Source organism: Euleptes europaea, chromosome 4 (assembly GCF_029931775.1).
Source record: "Euleptes europaea isolate rEulEur1 chromosome 4, rEulEur1.hap1, whole genome shotgun sequence".
In the NCBI taxonomy this organism is placed as follows: Eukaryota; Metazoa; Chordata; class Lepidosauria; order Squamata; family Sphaerodactylidae; genus Euleptes; species Euleptes europaea.
The window spans coordinates 70,091,573-70,117,882 of record NC_079315.1 but is presented as its reverse complement, the minus strand read 5'-3'; the positions used below and the strand labels follow the sequence as shown (position 1 = coordinate 70,117,882).

General features: G+C 42.2%; 1 protein-coding gene across 1 annotated transcript; it reads right to left on the bottom strand.

Moving 5' to 3' along the window:
* Positions 1-8,506: 8,506 nt before the first annotated feature.
* On the bottom strand, positions 8,507-25,968 carry CDO1 (cysteine dioxygenase type 1). Its single transcript, XM_056848618.1, has 5 exons — positions 25,790-25,968; positions 20,266-20,343; positions 12,744-12,901; positions 11,114-11,283; positions 8,507-8,562 (listed from the first exon to the last, which is right to left on the bottom strand). Exons 1-5 carry the CDS (start codon positions 25,966-25,968, stop codon positions 8,533-8,535), a joined length of 615 nt encoding a protein of 204 aa, XP_056704596.1. The 3' UTR covers positions 8,507-8,532.
* Between the last annotated feature and the right edge of the window lie 342 nt (positions 25,969-26,310).

The window sequence follows — 26,310 nt, the reverse complement described above, 5'->3', positions numbered from 1 at the left end:
AGGGCAGGGCAAGGGGGATGCTGCAGCCGAAGCACAAACTACTGGGCAAGTGGTAAGAGTCATGGGCCACTTTTGGACAGCTAAGACTTTCAGCTCTTCCCACACAAGTTCATGTGGCAGGCAGCTGCTGCAGACAAAATCCTTTTTTCAGGGATCCCAATTCCTGGGACTGCCAAGCCTATTTTAAATTAATGCTTTTATTTTTATTTTTTTGTATCCTACTTTCCTCCCACCAAGGTGGACTCAGAGCGGCTACCGATAAGTCAAAAATAACTGTCTAAATAATGCTGTCCAAAAACTCTGGTTTTAAATGTATGTTTCATTCCTTCAGTTTTATATCTAAACAGTAAGGCGTAAAGATAAGAGTTTGTTTCTTACTGAGGAAGGGCAGGACTTTCATTTGCTACCAGTGGAGCTGGTAGGACAGAGGGCAGGGCAGCAAATGGTGGACAGAGTTAGAGCAAACAAACTCTGATCTTGTCCCCATCCTTGCCTCTTGTAATAATAACAACACTCAAGCACAGCAACCAGTTTCTTACAAGACAGCATCTAAATAAACTTAAGAAGCATTACTGTGATTCAGTAGGCTTGTGCGCTGTCTTATTTGATTCTCTTAAAGGGAAAATGGTGTGGCCTCCGCCACCCCTTCCAACCGCTGCTATCCACAGCCAGCCCTGCAACCTTTAGGTCATACCACCCAGTTAGGCTTCTCTCTCCATATTATATTTAATTAATTTTCTAAACACAATAATAAGCTTTGTTAATAAAAAAAGCTGCAGAGTGCAATACTGTGCATGCTTGAGAATAAAATCTACTGGACAGCTAACTTGCAAGTACACATGAACACATGAAGCTGCCTTATACTGAATCAGACCCTTGGTCCATCAAAGTCAGTACTGTCTACTCAGACCAGCAGCGGCTCTCCAGGGTCTCAGGCAGAGGTCTTTCACATCACCTACTTGCTTAGTCCGTTTAATTGGAAATGCTGGGGATTGACCTGGGACCTTCTGCATGCCAAGCAGACCCTCTGCCATTGAGTCACAGTTCCTCCCCATCCTACTACGGAATTTTGCATTCATTTAATGTGTCATATTAATCCTTATTCTTATCTGCAGTTCTGTTTTTTAGACATCCTGTTGGTTCTACGAGCCTAATTCCTATTGCATCGGTCACTGAATGTCCCATCCTTTCGACTGAATTTACTCACTCGGTTGTAATCTGCCTTGAGTTCCAGTGAAAAATAAATAATCAAGTAAATAAGCATGTGACTGGCTTGACATTAATAAAGAAGCTGGGGAAAGGGAAACTCTTTTTGACAGTGCAATCCTATGCAGAGGTACTCCAGTCTAAGGCCATTCACTTCAGTGGACAGACTGGAGCAACTCTGTATAGGAATGCAATGTAAAGATCCTATACCTTCTTCTGGCAATGTCCTAACCAAAGAAACTTGCTTTAAAAAAAACAACTTTGCAGAGTGAGTTTTCCTGCATAGTTTCCAGCTTTTATATTTGTTTAAAGAAGTCTACCTTCTAATAGGCAGACAGCAAGTCATTATTACTACTGTGCCGTAAATGCTCATGGTGCTTTGCAGCATAAAAGTCAGCAGACAAGCAGGCCTCTGCCCCAAGAAGCTAGCAATATAAATTTGGATGATGGGCAAGAGAGCACAGAGAAAGGGATATATGAATGCTGGAATGAACAGAAATTCATGATGAAAACAGTCCTTACAAAGCTGAGCTACACCATGAGCCTATGAATATTCAGGATTTTATATCAGGTTTGGTTTTGCTTAAAACTCAGGCTTTTTTTCATGGGCTTTTTGGACTGCAGTTTAATTTTAGCCAAATATTGCATTGCAACACAGGCCTTTAAACACATCTTCAGGAATATGGGTTCTTGAATAGAAATAAAAGGATGCCATGGAAAAGAGTTCAGATTTCAGTATCTGCTTGGGAGAAACTTTAAATACTGTGTTTAAAATTATTTAGAAACAGAAGTCTTTTATTAATATCATTGATACCAACCAAAAGAACACAGAACAGCATACTAACTTTCAAGCTCTCAAAACTGTCCCGCAGGCTGGCTGTCAGAAAGCAAACAGCAAAGGAGCGAGGAAGCCTCTTGGGCAATCTAACAGGAGAGGGCTGGAGAGATGTGCAGAGCAATCCAAAGCATGCTGAATTTAACTCTGAAGTTAAATTGAGCTCAATGGGGCTTACTTGCTAGTTAGTGTGATTGATTGATTAAGAAGGGGTAGGATTCCAAGGACCCCACTGGGGGCAGGGAATCCCACACCCCCAGTTTCTGTTTCCCACTGCCGCTCCAGTAGCCAGAGGGAGGGGAGAAGCTGGTCAACAGCAAGATGTGACTTCTCAGGAAATCTGGGATGCCTGTCCACTCTAGGAATTACCAGAAACTTTATGGTTTTACCAGAGTTTTCCCAAAAGTGAAGTCATGCTGTCACCAGGGGGTAGGGTTGCCAACCTCCAGGTTGTTATCAAGAAAGAAAGACCTCGTGCTAAATATTGGAAGATAGCAAAAAAAAAAACAAAAAAAAACGTAGCACTGTGGCTGAATAAGTCTAAGGGAGTGACTTTACTATTCTGTACTGTTTATCTAGGCTTATTCAGCCACAGTGCTACAGTTTTTTGCTAACCTCCAGGTGGTGGCAGGACATCTCCTGCTATTACAACTGATCTCCAGCCAACAGAGATTAGCTCACCTGGAGAAAATGGCTGTTTTGGCAACTAGACTCTATGTAGGGTTGCCAACCTCCAGGTACTAGCTGGAGATCTCCTGCTATTACAACTGATCTCCAGCCGATAGAGATCAGTTCACCTGGAGAAAATGGCCTCTTTGGCAATTGGACTCTGTGGCATTGAAGTCCCTCCCCTCCCCAAACCACTCCCCTCCTCAGGCTCTGCCTCAAAAATCTCCAGTTATTTCCCAACCCAAAGCTGGCAACCCCAAAAACCTCCCACAAGTGGAAAGAGGAACCTGGCAACCCTATCTGTGGATGGGACCAGGAAAATTCAAATTTTGCCACCTGCATGCAGCAATACAACTATATTAGGAAAGATTGTACTCATGACTGTTGGATCCCTAGGATCTCCAGCCTTCCTTAATATGAAAAAATGGTGCTACTATGAGTTTAGTGCTCACATAAAATGTTGTTAGCCTGTTCCCAGTCATGTTGTAAGGATCATGTCATAGTAACTCCAGAAGTGGTGTGTATGCACCAAAAGCAGTCTCTGGAATCCCTCACATTTCTTCTACTTCAGCTTTGTCTCAAGAAGCATGCAAACCTACTGGGCTGACGTAAGAATAACACCTTATATGTAGGGTTGCCAACCTCCAGGTAGTATATAGTATGACATTTAAGTCCCTCCCTTCTCCAAACCCCTCCCTCCTCAGGCTCCACCCCAAAAACCTGCTGTTGGTGGTGAAGAGGGACTTGACAACCCTACTTATATGGCACGAGTAGGCAGCTCTCACATGCCCCAACCAGTGGCATGCCAGAACATTTTGCTTAGCAGGCAGGGCCAAGTTTTCACCCAAGGGGTTGGGGTAAACTCCGAAGTGGCAGGTAATACTACTGGATTCAGCTTGCTCCTGATGTGTCTAGTAGGGTTGCCAGGTCCTCCCGGCCAATGGTGGGGATGGGGGCTTAGGATTGCCAGATCCAAGTTGGGAAACTCCTGGAGATATGGGGATGGATCCTGGGGAGGATAGGGGCCTTAGTGGGGTACAATGCCATAGAGTCCACCCTGCAAAGTATAGATTTTCTCCAGGGGAACTGATCTCTGTAGCCTGGAGATAAGCTATCATTCTGGAGGATGCCCAGGTCCCACCTGGAGGCTGGCATCCCTAGTGTCTAGCCAAGTACAGCTCTCCCTTTCCCATCTTGCAGCACACTACACCTTCACATTGGATGTTTTGCAGGAAGTTTGGCACTGGGGCCAAAAAGGTTGCCTCTCCCTGTTCCTAAATGCATCAAAGAATTCCCTCTGTCACAAAAAGCAAGCCGAATCTTGCAGAGTTCTCCCTCCTTGGGTTCAGTTTCAGGATCTGAATATTTCACATCGTAACTTTTTAACTGAATGCCAAAGCTGACATGCCAGCAAACGAAATCTGGTGTTTTCTGTCAGCCAATGAACAGGTACAGGACACAGGTACAAAACCTGTATTTGCAGCTGATAGGAAGAAAGTAGATTCTTTTGAAATGTGGTGTTGGAGGAGAGTGTTACAGATACCGTGGACTGCCGAAAAAACCAAATAAGTGGGTTATAGATCAAATCAAGCCTGAACTGACCCTAGAAGCTAAAATGACTAAACTGAGGCTATCGTATTTTGGTCACATCATGAGAAGTCAAGAGTCACTAGAAAAGACGGTCATGCTAGGAAAAGTTGAGGGCAGCAGGAAAAGAGGAAGACATAACAAGAGATGGAGTGACTCAATAAAGGAAGCCACAGCCCTCAATTTTGCAAGATCTGAGGGAGGCTGTGAAAGATAGGACATTTTGGAGAACCTTGATTCATAGGGTCGTCATGAGTTGGAAGCAACTTGATGGCACTTAACACACACACAAACACACAACACCTTAGTTCCCAGCAGCTGTTGTTTGTGACAGCTTGAAAGTTGGGTTGGGGAAACCAGAACTGACTCATGGAAAGATGCCATGTCTAGTTTGTTCCTAGGTAAAAGTGAGGATCAAAATATACATGGGGGATATTGTGGCTTTACTTACATTTTTCACCTACCTATTCTCAAAGACTGTATAAAAAGTCAGATGAACAAGTTATTTAAAGGAGGTAGATCAGTTTTTAAAATCCCCCCAGTGCTTTACTAGTTTACACCTATTTGCAAAAAAGCAAAAAACATAGCCCAAGTTTTAAAAAATTACACAGTATAATCACAAAAGTTAAAAATCTGCTTTTGCATAGTGCATCGGTATTCTTCCTGTTTCCTGAAAATAATCCAGATGTTTGATTTGTTGAGCAGGGCACTTGCCACAGAACTCCTTGCACAATCAAGGTCAATGTTGTATTATATGAACTGGCCCAAATTAATGGGATTCTGTCCCCTCCAAACAATGATACATTAGACCGAAATGTGCACAAATGCCAACTCTATGAACCAATTAACATTAATTACCTAGATTTAAGTCTGTTTGGTCCTGTCAGTCAAATGATGATTTTCTAGGAGCACACCTGTTTCTCTCTAGAACATCTTTGATTAATGAGTTACAATGTCTGCACTGTAGCGACTTTGGTTTTTATGAAGCATTGTGCATTCTAGTTGCCAGCTTTCAATTACAAAAACAACACTTTAATTTTATTTGGGGTTGCTAGCTCCGGGCTGGGAAATACCTGGAGATTTTTGGGAATGGAGCCTAAGGAGGGCAGGGCTTGGGGAGGGGAGGGACTTCAATGCCATAGAGTCCAATTGCCAAAGTGGCCATTTTCTCCAGGTGAACTGATCTCTATCGGCTGGAGATCAGTTGTAATAGCAGATCTCCAGCTAGTACCTGGAGGTTGGCAACCCTGTTATTACAACAAAACATAAGACTGGAAAGCCAAACAGCACAAAAGCAAGCATTAAGTGAAATAATAGCAAAGTAATCCCAAACAGATTGCATGTTTTAACCTTGAAAAGGCTACAGCCTGGCAAACTTTCTCCCAAGCTTGAGAGAGGCACAAATGTAACTTGAAAGAATGAGCTCACGAACAGTATGTACATTGTGTATCTTTGCTTTTTTGGAAGAGGATTTCTGACCGATAATATGTGGGGTATTTTGCCACCCAACACCAAGGACAGAAGGGATAAGGAGGGTTGAGGAATAAGTGGTATGATGTTAAAGGTGTATCATCTTACCTGATTTGTAACTAGGCACATAAAATCATCCTCTACCTGGACACATGCTTATATTTAGAAAATGGATATTGATAAGGAAGAGCAAACAAGTACCAGTTAAACAGGGCAGCGATTAAAGAAACAAATGCAGAGATAGGTGGCAGCAAGTTAGTGTTAGTTTTGTAGTAAGTAATCAATGTTTTTTTCCATACAAAAGTTTTAACAGCTGTGATTGAAATATCCACCTATTTAAAGGACATGGTCAGTCCCTACCAGTCCAAGGGATTTAATTCATATGAAGTGGTTCGGGGAGTGACTTTTTACACATAATGGTTTGATATCTGCAATCATCAAATACAAATATGGTGTGCCTTGCTCACCCTTTCAGAACAACACCTGTGTCAAAATGTTGTTCCAGATCTGCTCACAGATGGGAAAGAAATATCTCCCAGGTTTTTCCCTATATTATAATGCTACAGGCAGGATTTCACTGTACCTTTTTAGCTAGCGGTTGCTGCGCTCAGTGGAGACCTTATCTCTTGCTGCTTGAGCTGCCACTGGAAGTATACGCTACCCAAATTAAACAATGCCTCCAGCTGAGAATATCATTTTGAATGTTACAGATCCTTCCCAACCACCTCCTTCCTCTGCCTTCAGTGAACCTTTGATGTAATTTGCTCCAAAAACTACCTCCTTTAGACTCAAAAATAATGCAGTACAGGGTCAGGAAGACCCTCCCTTTCTCGGTCCCTTTGAAAGAATCTGGCATACGCTCCGTATGTGAAATGCTATTTTAATGTGACTATAAATTGTCAAGATGCTCTCACTGTTATTGCTGAGAACGCCACCTCCTGCCAAATGGTTCCTGTTTAATGCCATGTCTGCAGAATCACTGCAGATCCTTGAGGTTGAAAAGCAATATCCAGAGAGCCATTCCTGTATGCTTTCTGAAGAGCTGTGCAGTTCACCAAAGAACCACATCATTATTTTAATTTCTTTCAGATTCTTTGCATTTTCATACTGTAACTTTCTTTGACCTTCAGTACACTTGTGTCAATGCCAAACATGACTCCTTCTGGTGGTAGAAATCCTTTAAACTGGTGCAGAAAAATCTTGGTGATGTAAATATTTCCACTTTTGACTTGCACACTTATAAAAAGCATTGTTCTGTTTTCTGTGTAAATATTCTTTATTTATTCCATTGTTGTGTCTATTTAATGCACTGTTTCCTTCAGAATGGCATCTAACTTATTTCTGGACTCTTTCTTTGTGGACTGTTTTATCACTCGGAAAAAGCGTAGCATGACATCTAATTTGAATTTGTTTTTCTCAGGTTTCAGGTGAGAGCCCAATGGGGATTCTTTGTGTCTGGGGAGGGGGGAGTACAATTCAAAAATCATGTTTTTATAAATGAGCAATCAGTAAACAGGCTATGCTGTCTCCTTAGAGAATGAATGTAGGTCAATATACTATTGATCTTTATTCTATCTAATTAAGTTCCCACTGTTAACTCTACACCAAACACAATGAATAACCCTAGGTACTTAAGGAGCCCTCTGCCAGTATTCCAGTGTATTCATCACTGATGCGACTGAAACATGGCAACTCTTGAACCTTTTTTTCTTTTTGAATGAAAAAGTGATCACAGAATTTTGTGGAATCTTGTTAATATTTATATATTTCCAGCGTACTGAAAGTTTTAAAAAAAACCCTCACTGGATTAGATCGTAAGAGTTTCAAGTAAAGTAGCTCTTGCAGAATAAAGCTTTTCCACTTACTCCTCTCTGCAGCTCCCACCCAAACCCCACCAAAAGCCACAGCTCAGAGCTGGTGGCCCCTCTCCAGTGGCACAGAGGACCACATACCACCCACTGTTCTTCTTTCTCTAACCTTCATATTGGCCAGGTCAGGTGGAAACACTGATTAGATATGCAATCAACAGCATTCACTGGTTATTCTAAACTGTACTGACTTTCAGGAAAAGAAAAAGCAAAGTTGGAACTGTATGTCTAAATCCAGCTTTATTTGAGTTTGCTAGTTGGCAGGTCCTAACCATCCAAAGGTCCTTGAAAACTAGAAGCTTATTCAACACAATCAGCAACTTCTAAAAACAGACATTACCTCCAGAATAAAAGCAACATTACACAGGACATTCATTATTGGTCCCTTCTTTTTAAAAATTGAAATTTTACAAATGAAATTTGAAAATGTACAAACCATTTAACAGTTCCAATGGATCATTAAACCCAAGATCAAACAAGGCTGTTAAACAGGTCACACTATGGACGAATACAGATTAAGGGTGACTGAAGGTTAAAAAGTTCCAAGGCAAGTTAAACTGCCATACATTCATACATGTGAGGATGCTAAAAGACTCAGGCCATATTAAAAGCCCAAGCTCTGAACTTCTGGGTTTACAGTCTCAGTGGAATTAATCAGTGAAAATCCAAAAAGGAACTCTGATTTTATAGTTGACTACAAAAGGCATCTGAACTCTCCAGTAATCCTTAGAAATACTTCCTTTAGTATGCAAAAATGAGAAATCATGGAAGCTGTCCTACTGCAACTGTGGATACAGAATATTCCGCTCAGCTTGCTACTGGCATCAACCATACAATCGGTCTTATCGGGCTTTGGGAAAAAAAATCTTCCCCACAAGTCAGCAGGCATTGTGCTCCTCAGTTGTTCTCTTGTGAAACTGAAGCTGCCTATAAAACAAAAAGACAGTTTTTTTAATCAAGATTCTTCAATATTGAAACTGGAATATCACAGAATTCCGATTAGAGGAATGAGACATACAGGCAAGATCCACCGAGCCTCTTCCTTTACTATTTTCTAGTGGCTGGTCAAAGATCTTTTAATACCCAGACAAAGTTTAGTGCCAATGGAGAAAGAGGTGAGTAGAAGGCTCAGCAAATTATCCCTTCCCTGCCCAGGTTCTGCCCTCAGAGAAGGATGGAAGGGTTTAGCCATGGTTGTGGGCCTCAGGGCAGCAGTTTGAAATTTCAGATTAATTGACTTACCCACATAACTTTATAGTTTCTTTCGAAACTTATATGGATGCTTCCTTGTGGTAAATTCTGCACATGTAAAATAGAGTTGGGAGGTAGGGTTGCCCCAATGCTCGCAACTGGTATGAGACTCACCATGGGGGCAGTCTTGCCGGCAATGTAATGATGTTGCTGGCAATGCACTGATACCAGAAGTTATGATATCATGTTGCTGGTAACGCTGTCGCATTCAGCCAGAACCCATTGGTTTCACCACAGAATTTTGACTGAATGCTACAGTGTTGCCAGTGATGTTCTGATGTCACTTCCGGTGAGGCCAGAACACCCAACTGAGCAGCAGCAGGAAGGGCCTGCTGGGGATGGGAGATGTGTACTTACTGTATTTGGTGTGTATGCAAGAAAATATTTTAAAACAATATGTTAATTTTTAAAAGCATCAACCTAAACTGACCTTGTGTCTGAAAGTTATGTATAATTTCACTCCAAAACGTTATGGTTGACTTTGTCTCTTGCAGCATCTATTTTGTGATTGCAAAAACTGTTGCTGTGGGAAGTCTATTTTACAATAATATTTTACAGAATCTCCTGAGGAAGGATATGTGAAATGAAAGGGTTTTTTAGGGTGAATTAAAATTAATGTTCCCACTGCACCAACTGCCTCAAGGTTTTTAGCAGCAAAGATATAGGGATATGTAGAGATCTCTTACAGATATTTAACTTTTTTCAGCCACTGTTTTGATGGAAGATGATGGTTTGAGTCCAAACAGTAAGGCCCCTGTCAGGCAAACAGGGTCAGGGTGATTGAACTCCATAGCAACTTGTAACTGTGTGACTGTTCTTGAATCTGGTGACCTGTTCTTAAATACCCTCTAATTACTGGTGACTAATTACCAAACAAACCACTGGTAATTAGAAGGTAGTTAAGATCATTAACTGGTTAATATTTAATTGCAGACAAAAGTTACATTTGATCATTCATTATTCAAGTTTTCATAAACAGGAAGCCAGATTCAGGAACAGTTACACAGTTACAGCAAATAAGACAGTCACAAGGTTTGTGTAATGAGGACATAAACTACGTCCTGTTGGGTGTTTCATTCCCATTTACTCACTATAATGACTTATTTTTCCTGCTTCCTTTTCTATGTAGTTTGAGAATCCATGAAAACACACAGGAGAATATGCTAGTTTCCAGTGGGGGGGGGGGACCCTAATTCTCTTATCGTAAACTGAAGAGTTTTGCAGGGATCATTTTCAACAGCACTTGTCTGGCTGAAGCCATCTTGCCTTTGCAGTGTAATTACTAAAATTCATTGCAGAAAAATGGATGGCCAGAAAAGAGGAAAACAACTCATAGCCAGGTGTGAAATGGCTGCTACAGAAATCCCTGCTACTATCATGATGGCTTCCTTATAAAGCTTTTTTGGGGGGAAATGCAGAATATATCTTGTGTTCTAATTTTGTGCTACTGTTGAATACATTAAATCAACTATGTATTTAGCGCTACATATTTACTTTTACTTTGTTTATAACCCCCTTTTCTCCCCAGTGGAGACCCAAAGAAGCTTACAATGCTCTCTCCTCCATTTTAACCTTGCAACTATCCTGCATGACAGGTTAGAGAGAGAGCATTCACACAACTGTCCCATGGCAGAGCAGTGATTCAAAACTGGGTCGCCCAGATCCTAGTCTAACACCCTAACTACTACAACCATTCTCCCAGGTTAAACATCCCTGTCTATAGAAAGCAAGTTAAGGAAGAGGATAGTGCCCTTAATCTTTCCCCATCATATACTGTAAGCTAATAGAAAAAACACCTATCCCACAGTATCCTATAGTCCTATGCTGTGCAACTCTTCCTCCCTAGTTTGTCCAGCTAACTGGTCTACTGAGTTCCAAGGAACTGGCTTCCTTGCCTTGTCCTCTTCGGCAAAACCTGGAGTGTGCATGCGATCTCTATCTAGTCGTTCATCCTGGGTGTGAGCTGAGAACATAAGAAAGGCCATGCTGGATCAGACCAAGGTCCATCAGGTCTAGCAGTCTGTTCACACAGTGGCCAACCAGGTGCCTCTAGGGAGCCTACAAACAAGACAACTGCAGCACCACCATCCTGCCTGTATTCCAAAGCACATAATATAATAGGCATGCTCCTCTGATCCTGGAGAGCTGAGAGCCATTCCTCCCTCCTTGGAAGGGCTGCAAAGATAAGCTAAAGGTTAAAGACAGGATACGTTTTGGGGGTACTTACATATGGAGTCCTCTCTCCAAACTGGCTATAGAATGTCATTTTAACTTTTTGCTTGTGTCCAGTTCTTTGATCAAAGGCATGGCAGGTTTCAAAGGGTGGACTGTACAAATGAAGACTAACAGCAGTTTCTGTATGGCTTGGGTTCTCCACACGATGCAAGCCAATGCAGTCTAAACAGGACAGGGTACACAGGCATAGATTAGGTAGCACATTTGCAAAAATAAGCTAAATATTTCATCTGTTGCAGCAGCCAAAGTATTATTCCTTGCAACACAGGGTACCAAGTAAAACAGGCTAGCCACAATTACCAGTATCAAAGATGTGGCATCCACTAAATATCAATTAAAATGACAAGCAGGTATTAAAGCCTAGTGTTAGCTACTTGCATTCTGTCAAGGAAGCATTCAGCTGAAGGCAAAACATAATTTCTTTCCATCTGAAGTGTGTGAGCAAGAAAATATGGCAAAGGTTGTAGCTCCAGGTATGAAACGTGTGCCAGGTTTCAAGCTCGCTGCTCTTTCCACTGGGAAGTCAAAAGCGAACATTTCTCTTGGCCCCACCATGACTAAAAATAACCAGCCAGGATAAACTAAGGACAATCTTTTCCTGTGTGGTGTTCTCCATAATGCAGAAAGTAGAAATGACCATGGGTGGGAGAGATCCTACAAGCTTTTCACCTGTGCAAGAGCAAGGGTGGCTGATTTCAATCCGCAAAGCTTATCTAAAGGAAGCTTTGGAGGTACCAAGTGTAACAACCACAGTACTTGATTTAGGAGTGATTCTGAAGACCCCAAATCTGCCACAATATAATTAGCCCATCCTGTTCATATGTCTAAGCAATCACCAGTTTTTCAGTGCAATCCAATGCAGAGTTACTCTAGACTAAGCCCATTGAAACCTTAGATGGAGTAAAGCTACACAGGGTTGCACTGTAGATCACCTACAGCACACATAGGGTCCATATATCTGCATTTAAATATTAGATCAATTAATTTGTTTTAATTACGTAAGTAAGTTGGGTGGAGACGACTAACATCATGACAATAGAATGCAGCAAAACACATACAATAAATAAACCTTTCTAAAATAGACCAGGGGTCCCCAATGTGGTGCCGAAGTGTTTTTAGGAAGTGGGTGGGGCCAGGTAGGGCTTTTGACCGCTAAGTCTTCTGACTGGCAGATTTTTAAAAATGTTGCTTTGGCAACAGGTGCCACCACAGCACAAGGATCTACACTGTGTTACTGAAGTGAAGCTGTGGCAATAATGTTGTGCTTGGCTCTGCCTCCTGTGGCAGCCATTTTGTTGCTGCACCCTCTATGCCATGTCAGAACTCCAAATGTGCCCGCATGCTCACAAAGGTTGGAAACCCCTGAAATAGACTCTTACAAATAATTAACCTCACCATAAAGAGGAGGGAGAAAGGGTTCCTACAGCCATTAGGGAAATGGAAATTAGGTAGGGATAAACCTTAACATGGAGAGATGATTTCACATGTCCTCGTCATCTAACCAGGCCAGCAGATCTCAAAAACTTAACTTTTTTTGGCCCACTGCAATAAAAATATCGACCTCAAAAGCTTCTAGTTGAAGGTAATTTTGTATCTATGAGGTACCAAAATAAAAGGCTTACCAGATATATAGGCACATTGATTTTCCCTCAAAACTCTCTCTGATTTCTTCACCATCTCTCCACATCCCTTTTTGCCAGGCCATTCAAACAGCGTCTCCTTCAGATTACCTTGAAGGATCTTCATAAAGCAGTGTGAATCCATGTGATCATGGATGCTGCTACAGATACAAATAAAAATGTAAATTGTTAGCAGAATGAGATGTGAAAATGCAGAAAAATGAGAGAAGATAGAAATTTAGAGAAACACTGAAAAAACTCCTTAAGAAACGTTTTCTCTTTTGGAACATGAGTTTTTAAGACAAAGGCTAAGATCCTATGGAAAATCTCCGCAAAGCTTAGGTATGTCTGTCAATGGAATGGGACTTGATCTTTCTGCTGCAGCCTGAAATGCTCCCCAAAATGCTACTCTTGGGGCGACAGGGAAGTCCCAGAAATAGCTCAAGGAGGAGAGAAGAAATGGCAACACCTCCTCCTCCTTCCATTAATGGAAATGTACTGCAGGAATTGCTTGCCAGGAGGAGCATGGCTCAGAGGTAGTGCAGCTGCTTTGCATGCAAATATTCCTGAGGAGCAACGGCTTTGCCCCTGCAGCTATGATCAAGTTGATTATATTAAGCATAATAATAATAATAATAATAATTTTTAATATGGTCACTGACCAGCAAAAACCAACAACAACAATATTAAGCATTATGTTTTATATTGCCCCCTTTATGGAAATATAAGAAATAAACTTGTGTTATGTCATTATTAATTTTTCAGGTTCTGATGAGTGCATTAAATTTTTACTGGCAGATGCACTTAGGGTTGCCAACCTCCAGGTACTAGCTGGAGATCTCCTGCTATTACAACTGATCTCCAGCCGACAGAGATCTGTTTCCCTGGAGAAAACCGCTTTGGCAATTGGACGCTATGGCATTTAAGTCCCTCCCCAAACCCGCCCTCCTCAACCTCCTGCCAGTGGCGACGAGGGATCTGGCTACCCTATAGATGCACTCCCTTATTTTACTTTTCAAATGGCTACTTTTGTAAATTTTGTAAATTTTGTAAATTTGTAAATTCTATTCCCAATTACTCAAACATCTGGTATAATAGGTTCTTCTTGTACTAGGTTGATACCTGCACACATAGTATATGAGAGACTTATACTAACCAGTATTACAAGAACCTATTATACCAGATGTTTGAGTAATTGGGAATAGAATTTACAACATGTACACATGCCTGGTTGGGTTTGAACTGTTTGTATTTGTATTCATTAATGTATTTCTGTAAATGTGTGCAGGCTTAACCAAGGGTTTTAATTAACCACTGATGAAGGCCCCATAGGCCAAAACGCATTGTGGTTACAGTTATCAACCTCAGGAAATGCCATTGTGCTATTTTAATGCTTTTAAATAATTTTAACTTTTACATAGTGCTTATAATAAATTATACTTTCAGTATTTATGCATAGACTTATATATATTGTCTTTTCACCCAACCTTGGGTACCCAGCTTTTGTTTTTAGTTTGGGTTTTATTCCCCTCCTTTTTTTCTTCCACTTGGTCTCCAGACCCCTCAGCATCTTCGTTGCCCTCCTCTGGACACATCCAGCTTGTCTATATCCTTCTTAAATTTGGGTGCCCAAAACTGAACACAATACTCCAGGTGAGGTCTAACCAAAGCAGAGTAAAGTGATACCATCACTTCACATGATCTGAACACTATTCTTCTGTTGATACAGCTTGCTGGGTGACCCTGGACCAGTCACGCTCTGCCTCATCTATGCCACAGGATTGTGTGAAGATAAAATGGAGAACAGAATGATGCAAGCTTTTTTGGGTTCCCATTGGGGAGAAAAGTGGGGTAGAAATTAATAATATATACTTAGGGCCATAACTGATGCTATTTTTCTTGCTATGCAAGCCTCTAATGAAAAAGTAATGTAGTCATTCCACAGGGCAAAATTTTCAGATGCACATAAATTGTAAATAATAATTGTAAATAATAATAATGGTTAAGATTAGACATTGATGTGTTCTTGTACATATTCTTCAATCCACATAGATACAACAACACTCCTTCTTTATGCTAAGATTAGCCTGTATTTTGAACTAGGAAAAAAACGCCACGTTGTCACTCTCCACCCTCCTGCTTGTGTGACAAATGAAAACAAGCTGTGCTCTTTTATTTTTAAGCAACTGCCAGCATTAGTCACACAAACCCGAATCCACATGAAGGCTGTTCAGAAAAGCAAAACAGCAGACAATAGCTTACATTATCAAAATATATAGTAATTTTCTAGGCCTGCATAGTTTGAGATTCATAGAATCATAGAGTTGGAAGGGGCCATACAGGCCATCTAATTCAATCCCCTGCTCAATGCAGGATCAGCCTAAAGCATCCCTGGCAAGTGTTCATCCAGTTGCTGCTTGAAGACTACCAGTCTAATGCATTCAACAGTTATGCAAGGTGTATGACAGTCCCAGTTAGAACTGAAATGCTCAGGGAAAGTTGTGAAGCAACAACCTAATGTTTAGGGTTGCCAACCTCCAGGTACTATTCAAACAAGTAATTTCAACTGCGTAGATAATGGTAGTAATCAAGATTACAGTTGTAGGCTTATTTTTAAAAAAATTATAAACAACTTATAGGGTATAAAATAAATCAATAAATCAGTATATTTCTTCACATGAATATTTAGTATGAGATGTATGTTGTAATCACATTATTAATTACCAGAGAAGACACTGGCTTCAAATTTGAACTGCGTCATTTCACTAATTGCAATTCAAATAATGTAATTTACATTTTAATTTGCCCATGCAAATTAATTTACGTAGGTAGAACGACACGCCCCCTAAAGTTAAGGATAGGAGACATCGATCAAGAATACGCAATCAAGTGATGGACGCGCCCGTTGTAGAGCACTGGACGCAATGTAAACATACAGAAGACAACTTAAAATTATTTGCGGTTTGGCAATTTACTCCTAAGAAATACCAAAGAACTGATATTGAGAAAATACTCTGTCAACAAGAAGCACGCTTTGTGCATCTCTTTAATTGTGTGATACCCAATGGGTTAAATATGACTAACAACCTCACACCCTTTCTGTAACGCCCTTTTTGCACCTGGGATCAAAATGATGTATTTAAGTATAGAGTTAACTGGAGATAGAATGACTGTGAACAAGAAAGAATCTCTGTCGCGTCAAAAACCTCACAAGTTACTGTGCCAAGCTGTTGTATAACAAGATTAAGTGAGTATGAGATTTGTTAAAAATGTGTTTAAAATATGTGACTTTATGCAGTTTGTTTACAATGGATGTTAAGCTAACTGTAATATTGGCATTTAATAGCTATAGCTCTGAGGTAAATACCCAGATGCTGAAGGCTTCCGTGATTAATTGGGGTGGCTGAAGAAGGACCGAAACAGGCATTGACCGGTATCCTGTACCACTACCAAAACGGACAACAGCCTAATTTTATTCAAAAGGAAGAAAGAACTTAAGAAGAACATTAGATCATTATTTTGTGCCTCTTTGCAGTTGTATATAGCTTTATTAACTGATGGTGTATTATGTACATGGTGAAGAACATAACCATGATGCATTTATGTTAACATTATGAAATTAATAATGTGATTATAACATATATTTCATACTAAATATTCAATTGAAGAAATATACTGATTTATTGATTTATTTTATACCCTATAAGTTGTTTATAATTTTTAAAAAATAAGCCTACAACTGTAATCTTGATTACTACCTTCCAGGTACTAGCTGGAGATCTCCTGCTATTACAACTGATCTCCAGCTGATAGGGATCAGTTCACTTAGAGAAAATGGCCACTTTGGCAATAGGGCTCTATAGCATTGAAGTCCCTCCCCTCCCCAAACCCCGCCCTCCTCAGGCTCCACCCCAAAAACCTCCCGCTGGTAGCGAAGAGGAACCTGGCAACCCTACTAATGTTGCAGCTCAGCTCATCTGTCAGCCACTGTTTCGTGGTTAGTGTGTCAGTGTAGGACTGGGGAGATCCAAGTTTAAATGCCTTTTCAGCCTAACTTATCTCACAGAGTTGTGAGGATTAAAAAAAAAAAAAACAAGAAGGGAAACTCTGCACAATCTCCTGAGCTCTTTGGATGACGGTGGGATAAAAGCAAAACACTCTAGAAGACAGCAGGGACTGTTTGTAGCTGGAATTCATCTATAGCCAGTTATTAATATATTTTTCCTTGAAGGACAACATCAGTGATTCTATCCAACCCTTGCAGCAGCCAAGAAGCAACTGAAACCCACTGAAAACAAAAGAATTGACATATTCTCTGCAGAGCTGCCAGGGATATGTGGAATGGTTACTGGTGCTCTCAGATTTCATAAAAAATGGGAGAGATGAGGAACGCTCTCTTTTTCTCTACACACAGACTGCTTTGGAGGCAGAGATGGCACAGTGTTCCTTCATTCAACATCATACACAAAGCATTCAGAGCAACTGGGGGTGGGGTACTATAGCACTGTAAGAAAGCACAAAGAGGGAAGTCACCAGTGCAGTGTTTTCTGATAAATAGGAATTGTGTTCCCTCACACTTCAGAATTTCTAATACTTGTCTATTTTACAGAGGGCAGAAATTAAATGATACTGTAATAGGACCCCCTTCCCCCCCACAAAAAAACCCAGAAAACAATCCACCTAATATTTTTTTATCAGGACCAATCAAATTACATATAACAGTATGTTAGTTTTCAAGTTCACTACAACTCTTCAACAGACCAGATGTGACAATTAAAAAAAAAAGGTGAAATAGAGAAAGGAAAATTCCTCAAGGCATGATGGTGAGTCCCTTCTCATGCTTCTGGCTTCAAGGTGTTACCCACCTCTTTTGGGCAAGAGGCAATAAAACCACTTAAACACCATAGGCATTAGTATCTAGTTATTTTCCAAACCTATGAGAAATTAGAAAGAATTGTTGGAATTTGTTGATGCTTATAGAGATTAATCGCCTGATGCCCAAAAGAGCTGGGCATAACTTGAAGCCAGCAGCACGGCCACAAATCACCATCCACATCCCGAAGAATTTCCCTCTCCTTCTTTAAACGTTTTTTTTTTAAATGTTACTGTGTAGCCCAGTGAAAGGTTCTAGAGAACTCAAAAGCTTCTGTACAGTTATGCGTCATTTGGTTGGTCCTAATAAAAGAGTATTATGTGGATTGTAGGGCTTGGTTTTTTTTGGGGGGGTTTACTTTGGGACTCACATGGCTGCCAACAACTTCTTTCTATAATAGATGCCACATACCGTAGATTTTGCATCCAGCATATATCAAGATCTGTCCCTCCAGTAGGTCTTCATACAGAGTTCTCCCCAAAAGCTATCTAGCTCTATAACTTTGACGCTTAAATGAAATATGCCCTGAGCTGGATGGCCCAGGCTAGCCCAATCTTGTTGGATCTCAGAAGCTAAGCATAATCGGCCATGGTTAGTAGTTGGACGGGAGACCGCCAAGAAAATCCCAGGTCACTATGCAGAGGCAAGCAATGGCAAACTACCTCTGTTCACCTCTTGCCTGGAAAACTCTAGTGGGTCACCATTGGTCAACTGCAGTTTGAAGGTGCTTTCCACCACCCAAAGAAATACACAGGGCATTTTGATTTGGTAGGCTGAAGGCCTAGGAAATAAAGCTCCAAAAGTGCCGCCCCACACATGCTTCCTTTCAGTGATTATTCCCCGACCACTACCACCGGCATGAACACACACAGCTTGTCACATTCTGTAAGAGAAACTTTGTTGAAGGCCTCCCCTCTGTGGGAGATTGAGTAACAGGCATAAGAAGATGTGGTCATAATTTTCCTCGTTTTTATGCAGAAAATTATTGTAGGGGAGGGGAAGGGAAGAGTTGTGCAAAGAGTTGTGGCGTCAAAAATCAGCTGTAGTTCTGTGTCAGAGACTTTAATGGTTCGCACATAATAGATTATGAGAGGTCACAGGTTCTAGCTTCTCTCTCCTCAGCAAAGATAAACAAAAGTAAACAACAAACTAACTGAGGAAGAAGTGTTCTGAAAGTCAAGGATTATGGTTTTATACAACAGGTTAAGAACAGTACTAATTTTTTTTAAAAAGTGAGTCCTTTGGGTTTTGAGAAATTATAATGCCTTAGGAAACGCAAGTTTTGGTTTAAGCCAGGATGACACAACATGTTTTCTGAGTGTGGCAATGTCTTATGGCAGATGTGTATCCACTGATTTTCTCAAGTAAGTTGACATGTTTGTCCAATGTAGACAGATGGCACATGATGGCATATATTAAATTGGACAATGTGCAAGAGGATAAGCCTGAGATGATGTACCTGATGTTATTAGGTCCAATAATAGAATGATCTGAGTGTATGTGGGGACAAAGTTGGCATCTAAGTCTGTTGTAGGGCTTGGTTCCTGGGTTGGTATCTCTATTGGGTGATCCACTGTTGTTTGTAAGAAGCTGTATTGACTTGGGGTTGTCTACGTGAGTAACAGCCTGCCATCCCAAGCCTGTCAAAGAGAGATCTCCTTATCCAGGATGTCATTGATAATGTGTTGGTGTAGTTTAAGTTGTGAGCTGTAGGTGACAATCAGAGATTTTTTTAAACCTGTTGTCGCCTTCCTTGGGTTTGTCTTGTAGTAGTGCTTTGGGTACAAACCCAAGGGCTAAACGGATTGCTTTAGCTACACTTTTGTAGGCATTTTTGTGCTACCTTTATTTGCAAATCTATATATGGAGCAGAGTGGACCAGCCAGACACCCAGTGCTATCCATAAAGCAGCAGCAATAGCCACAAAGCAAACAGCATCCATTTGGAGTCCCTTAAGTGGTTCCTTCCAAAGAGGCTGAATTAATGTATGCCATTTAAATCACTTCTCAGCCCCTCCTTTTGTTGGTGTGCACATGTGAAAAGCAGAAAGGCACTTTTAAATGTGCTTGCATTGGGTTTCTGAATCAGTTGACAGGCAAAACAGAAAAGTAGTTTTAAAACTGCGTTCCAGTCTCCCTGCATTTTATAATATACCCTGGAGTACAGTCTAGCAAAAAAGGTATTATTTCTTCTTCACCAAACTGTTTCTGTCTCTGCCTCCACAACACACCCGGATCTTCAGCCCTCTCTAGAGTGTACACTTGTCCGATCCACCAGCCATTTTCTAGCCACTAGCATTCATTGGTGAAGCATTGGCTAATCATTGCCGACCATTAGCAAGCAATCAAGAATATAAAAGGTGGTCACTTAATAATTGCCTCACTGTGTTTATAATATATTTATTTATTGATTAATACTGGACTAAAATACATCCTGTTTTATTTAATTTGTATAAACTGACAAGACATTCCAGATGTAAGGTTTGATCTTCAGAGCCATCTATATCTAAACAAGGTTATAAAACAAAGGATGCAAAATATGTGAAGCAGATATTTGGGCTATTCACATCTGTGCAGTTTAAAACTGGCACGGATGCATCATATTTCCCCATATTATCTAGCTTGTTAAAAATGTATATATTTTGTTACAAACCTGCCATGTCCTTCTCCCCAGGATAAGATCATCAAATTGAACTTTCCATTTCCTTTATCCACAAGATTTCTTGTATACCTGAAACAATAAAAACCACAGTTTTCTTTTTAACATCAAAAGGAGGCAGAACAAATCTCAAAAGCATACATCCTTGACCTGCATCTTCAAGCATTAAAAAAGGACCATAGGAACAATCACTTCTCAAACTTCCATCTGCACAGTTCCCCACTCTTATCAATTATTATTTCTTTATAGAATTGTACGACAATTATACTTATTAGACAGATTCTTTTGACCTTTGGCACCCACTGTGCACTTGCATCTTGGTTATTAATACAACCTGCCTTACAGAGTTATAGAAAGGGAAGTGAGATCCTAATGCATACTGTGCAAGCCTATACAAAATTACTGCAGTTGAAACACAAATAAATAATAGAATAACGCTCCATACTGAAATCCTATTACTGCTTTGAACCTGCTAAATTTTCATTATGCATATTTAAACCCTGGCACAAGTCTGTATTTCAACCCACATACTTGTCGAACACTCTTAACCACTACATGACCCTGGCTTTTAGTTCTGGTTCTTAGTCATTTCTATTTAAACAGGTCAAAAAAAATCTAGATCTGACCAAAAGTCTCAAAGGACAGACTGGAATTTGTGGAAGTACCCTGCTAAAATCTTTATTCAAATTAGAAATTCAGAAGTCAACAAACCAGCAGCAAAGCAATAAAAGCAGCAGCACTGAAAATACATCATAAAGACCAATAGCAGTTAAAGTTAGCTGTTAAAACCAGATAACAAATCTAGGTGAGGGGGGATACTAACAATTGTTATAATTGCATATCACCTTTTAAGGAGCAATCTAAAGCAGGTCTACTCAGACATAAATCCCAATTCATTCAGCAGTGTTTAGTCTGAGGTAATTGTTTTTAGGATTGCAGTCCCAATCAGACTCACAATTGCATGTATCCCTTTAGTTGTGGTTATGCTTGAAGCCTGTGTTTTCAATTTTACACTTCTAGATCTGAGCAAAAGTCTGAAAGGACAGACTGGAATTTGTGGTGGTACCCCACCCCCCACCACTACAATCTTTATTAAAGTTAGAAATTCAGAAACCAAAACTATACTTGGAAAAGCTGCTTTTAGAACAAAATTCAGCAACACTGTTTAGAAAAATATAAATGGGAAGCTGAATAGAATCATAGCAACTGCTGCATATAGTTGCTGCATTGAGACACAGAACTTCAGTGACAAGGATGTGGGTAAATATACTCTTAGATCATTTGCTTTCCTATCATATTTCCCCATTTAAATGGCATATATATATATATATATATATATATATATATATATATATATATATATATATATATATATATATATATATATATATATATATATATATATATATATATATATTAACGTGTGCAAACTTCCTGGAGAGACGCCAAGGTACAGGGCGTTCTGCCAACCAAGGTAAGAACCAACTAGTTTAACTGCACCCGCTCCAAGGGTTGCTTAATAATCCAAGTTTAAGAAGTTCTTTTTACAAAAAAATTACACGAGGGGAGAGGAGAGAAATCTGAAGAGAAATAGCTAAATAAAATTAAGCCAGGCCATGTTTTTTTTTTAAATTGAGGAGGGCAGATCACACTAAAATATTTTCATTAGGCATCGGTTTGTCTCTTTAACATACCACCCGCTTGGGTGGGTACACACAATTCTAATATGAATGCCAGTTTGCAGATGGAGGGAAAGCCTTCCAAAGGAGCCATCCAGGAGGCCCGAAGAAGCCAGAACAAGACATTGGCCATTTATGCATGCACATTTTCTAGATGCACGTTTTCTAGATGCACATTTTCCCCATCCGAATTCTCAAAACTCTGCATGGGGGCTTATTGCTGAGTCTTGAGAACTGGAACGGGGAAAATGTGCACCTAGAGCGCGGCAAATCCAAGGCAAAGCCTCCCGTGCACAAATGGCCAATCGATTTGCTGCCAGAGTGTTTATCTCACACATTGCCGGGATGATCCAGCGGGGTAAGGGAACACAATAAAAAGCAGGATCTGAGACTTCACTTCTTGCTTTTTATCTAATCGGCTCTTTCTTGGGGAGGGGCGAGAACACCGCGCTTTGGCCCTTCTTGGATCCGACGCGTTTTACAGCCCAAACTGCACTTTGCAGCGGCGACCGCCAAGATCCTCCTTTGCCCGGCGAGCAGCCGAAGGCTCCGCCCTCGCTCCGGGAACTCGCCGGAGCCGCTTCGATTGGCCGCTCGCCTCGCCCCAGCAGCCATTGGCCCACCAGCTCGGGGGTGTAGCTGAAGGGCGGCGGCGATTGGCCGGCGGCGCCTCGCCTCCTCTCCGCGGCCCCGGGGAAAGGCGGGGCAGAGAAAGGGAAAGGCCGCGCGGCACGTGCTCCTTGCTGCTGCTGCTGCTGCTGCTGCCGGCCCGGCTCTCCGCACGGCTCCACGGACGCCTCCGTTCACACGGGCCTCTTAGATAGCGTTCAAGCGTGTGCGGAAAGCATAAGGGAAGTTTCCAAAGGGGCCTGTTGCAGGGCTCTGTAATGACTGGCGGCCTTGACGAAAGGTTGATCGGCAATCGCATCCAGGGCCGGTGCCAGGCTTTTTCTTTTCTTTTTTGCACCCTAGGCGAGGCGAACATCTTGCGCGCGCACCCCCCCCCCGGTTGCAAACCGGTTTTCCAAAACAAATGTCTTGTAAAAAAAAAAAAAATAAGCACGCAAAACTTGAAACTGCTAAAAAAAAATTAATAAAAAAGTTGCCCCTCAGGTCAGTTCTCCACCTCTTTGAGGTCTGCGCCCTAGGCGGCCGCCTAGTTCGCCTAATGGTGGCCCCGGCCCCGATCGCATTGCAACCCTCTCGAGCTTTAGAGCGCACCTGTGATTACAAGCCTCCTTCCTTCCCACCCACCTACATGGGTTTCTCCAGGAACCTACACGCATCCCTATTCTCTCCTGGATCAGAGGAGCATGCCTATTCTCTTAGGTGCTGTGGACAATGCTGCTGTAGTGGTCTTGTTTGGGGGCTTCCTAGAGGCACCTGGTTGGCCTCTGGGTGAACAGACTGCTGGACCTGATGGACCTGGGTCCAATCCAGCAGGGCCTTTCTTATGTTCTAACCATAGGAGAAGGGCACAGGTGAGCAGACTGAGATGGCTGAATGCTCTTTTGCGCAGGCACCCTTCTCTTCTCACTGTGGTCTGTGCATCTAGGTTTTGTTTAAAAACCCACATTTGAAGCAGCCCTGCTTCCACACAGGTTTCCCCCCAGTTGATTAAATATTATTAATTCTTTATTGTTTATCCATCTATCTATCTATCTATCTATCTATCTATCTATCTATCTATCTATCTATCTATCTATTTAGAGAGAGAGAGAGTTTATCCATATCCATTTATATATATATAAACAATAGAGTTTATATATATATATATATATATATATATATATATATATATATATATATATATATATATATATATATATATATATATATATATTTCTTTTAGTCTTAGTCTTAATGTGGCACTGTTCAGAGCAGAATTGGCTGTATGAGCAGTATCATTAAAGTAAAGATAAAATGTATTGGGGTACCAATAAATGTATGGAAGGGCTAATCCAATCTATGGACATAGCCCTTAATCCTTGGGTTACATTTGCCTTGAAAGGCAAAGAATCCAGTCATCTCCAAGCATTGGGACATATTTTGGTTACTTCATTTATACCTCACCTCCCCAATGGGGACCAACAGCAGCTTACATCATTCCCCTCTCTTCCATTTTATCCTCACAGCAATCTTGTGAGGTAGGTTAGCCTGAGAATGTGTAACTTGCCCAAGGTCACCCAGCAAGGTTTCATGGCAAGGTGGGGGTTCGAATCAGGGTCTCCCAGATCCTAGTCTGATGCCCTAACCACGACACAACACTGGTATACTGTCTGTTGACGCCTGTGTGGTTACTGCCATCTGGGAGACTGGAGCCAATTCCTTCCTTAAAAGGGTGACTGTGTCACCAATATCACCACCACCTCCTCTGCCTCCTCCTCCCAAAATGCAGTACTGGCACAGGTATTTCCCATACAATTTAGGAACTCCAAGTGGAAAGAGGATTCTTGCAGGGGCCTTCATCCTCACCTGTGCAGCAGCAGCTGTTTTCAGGCAGCAAAGCCACATGACTAATTGAATATTCCAATCAGGCCTCACTCAAGATCATGGACAGCAAAATAATAGCAGGAATAATTGGGAGGAGGAATTCAAAGCAATAATACACATGAACACATGAAGCTGCCTTATACTGAATCAGACCCTTGGTCCATCAAAGTCAGTATTGTCTGCTCAGACCTGCGGTAGCTCTCCAGGGTCTCAAGCAGAGGTCTTTCACATCACCTACTTGCCTAGTCTCTTCAACTGGAGACGCCAGGGATTGAACCTGGAACCTTCTGCATGCCAAGCGGATGCTCTACCACTGAGCTACCACCATGGCCCTGGTCAACAGAAAGGACAAGGTTGTAATCATGGGAGCTTTGGAACTGTGCTTAGCAACCACCAAGGTCCCTTTTCTGTGGCAGCAGCCTGGATGTGTGAATGTGGGAAAGGAGGAACATATCCCACCAACTCTACACTGGGGGGAGACTGCTGCCACCAGGCAACCATTGTGAGCCATGTAAAAGAAGTCCAGAATCAGAGCCCCTCCCAGACCCACATGGACAGGCCATGCCTTTCCTAACCACTGTTTTAAGCTGCTTTCGGATTTGTCTAAAATGCCTTAATGTTCAGCACTGCCTTTCCATTCCAAGTGCATCCTTCAAGAGCCAAGCCCTTTTCCAGAACAGCTTCAACTAACTCGGAGAAGGAGATACACAAACAGGGCAAGGAGATGGGAAACAGAGCTATGCAGCTGTCCCATATCGAGCTTCCTGGGCAGAAGGCTGGACACAGAACCCGGCCGGCCGGCAAGACACCCCATAGGCAGCAAAAGGACCGTGCCTGCGTGGAAGGTTCCTCCCACTGGTCAGCCAGGGGTTCCTGCCAAAAACGTCAGCTCTTGGGCATTGAGCTCCCCGCCTGTTTCCAAGGGGCTCGGTCCCTCCCAAAGTTTCCAGTCCGCTACAGACGGGCCTTCTGGCCTCCCATCACCCCAGCCCTTCTTTTTAACCACTCAGCCCAATTGTGATCCAGGATCTAGCGAGGGAGCCGCTTTCCGGACAGCGCATCCGTCAGCTAGCGGAGACAAAGCACCCATTGTCGCTGCACCCTTACGAAAATGGCAGATCACACTGAAAGGCACCCCAATGCCGAAGCGCAGCTGGCGCCGCGCCGCGCCCGGGGCCCGAAGAGCCCTGCAAAGTATCGGGCTGAGCTTTACGGGGAAGAGCTGCGCAAGGAGCGCAGGCCGTCTCTAGCGAAGGGGCTCTTTTAACAAAGCCCCATCTGCCTCGACGCAGAGCGCGCAGGCTGGGAAGGCAGACCCCAGAGCAGCCCAGGAGAGCCGGTTTTACCTGAACTGGTCAAACTGGGCAAAGTGGGCCCACTCCTCGGGGTGGCTCTCGTAAGAGTCCATCACGCTCTGCACTTCTGCCACGTTGACTTTCTCGCCGGCAAACAGCTGGTGCAGGATCGCGACCAGCTCCTCCAAGGTCTGCGCTTTGCAGACTTCTGTCTGCGCGGGCGGATCCATCGCTAAGTCGCCTTCCTCCGCACCCAGGAGCGCTTCGAGCCGGAGAAGAAAAGCCCGCCCCTCTCGCCTGCAGAGAAAAAAGACGCCCCCCCCCCGCCGGCGGCTTCTCTTGCCCTCTATCTTCTCCTGGCGCTACAGTGGGAATGTACCAAGTTGGCCAAGGTGGGTCGAGGGAGGCTCCGGCGAGCCGCTTCAGCTAGCTAGAGGCTCCCGCGGAACGCTGTAAAAAAAAAAGCACACACACACACACACACACACACCCAGCCTCCCGGCTTGCGTAGTGCTTCAGCAAAGCCCCGTGCTTTTTCGAGGTGGGGCGCCCGCGCGGCTTTCTTCTCGCTC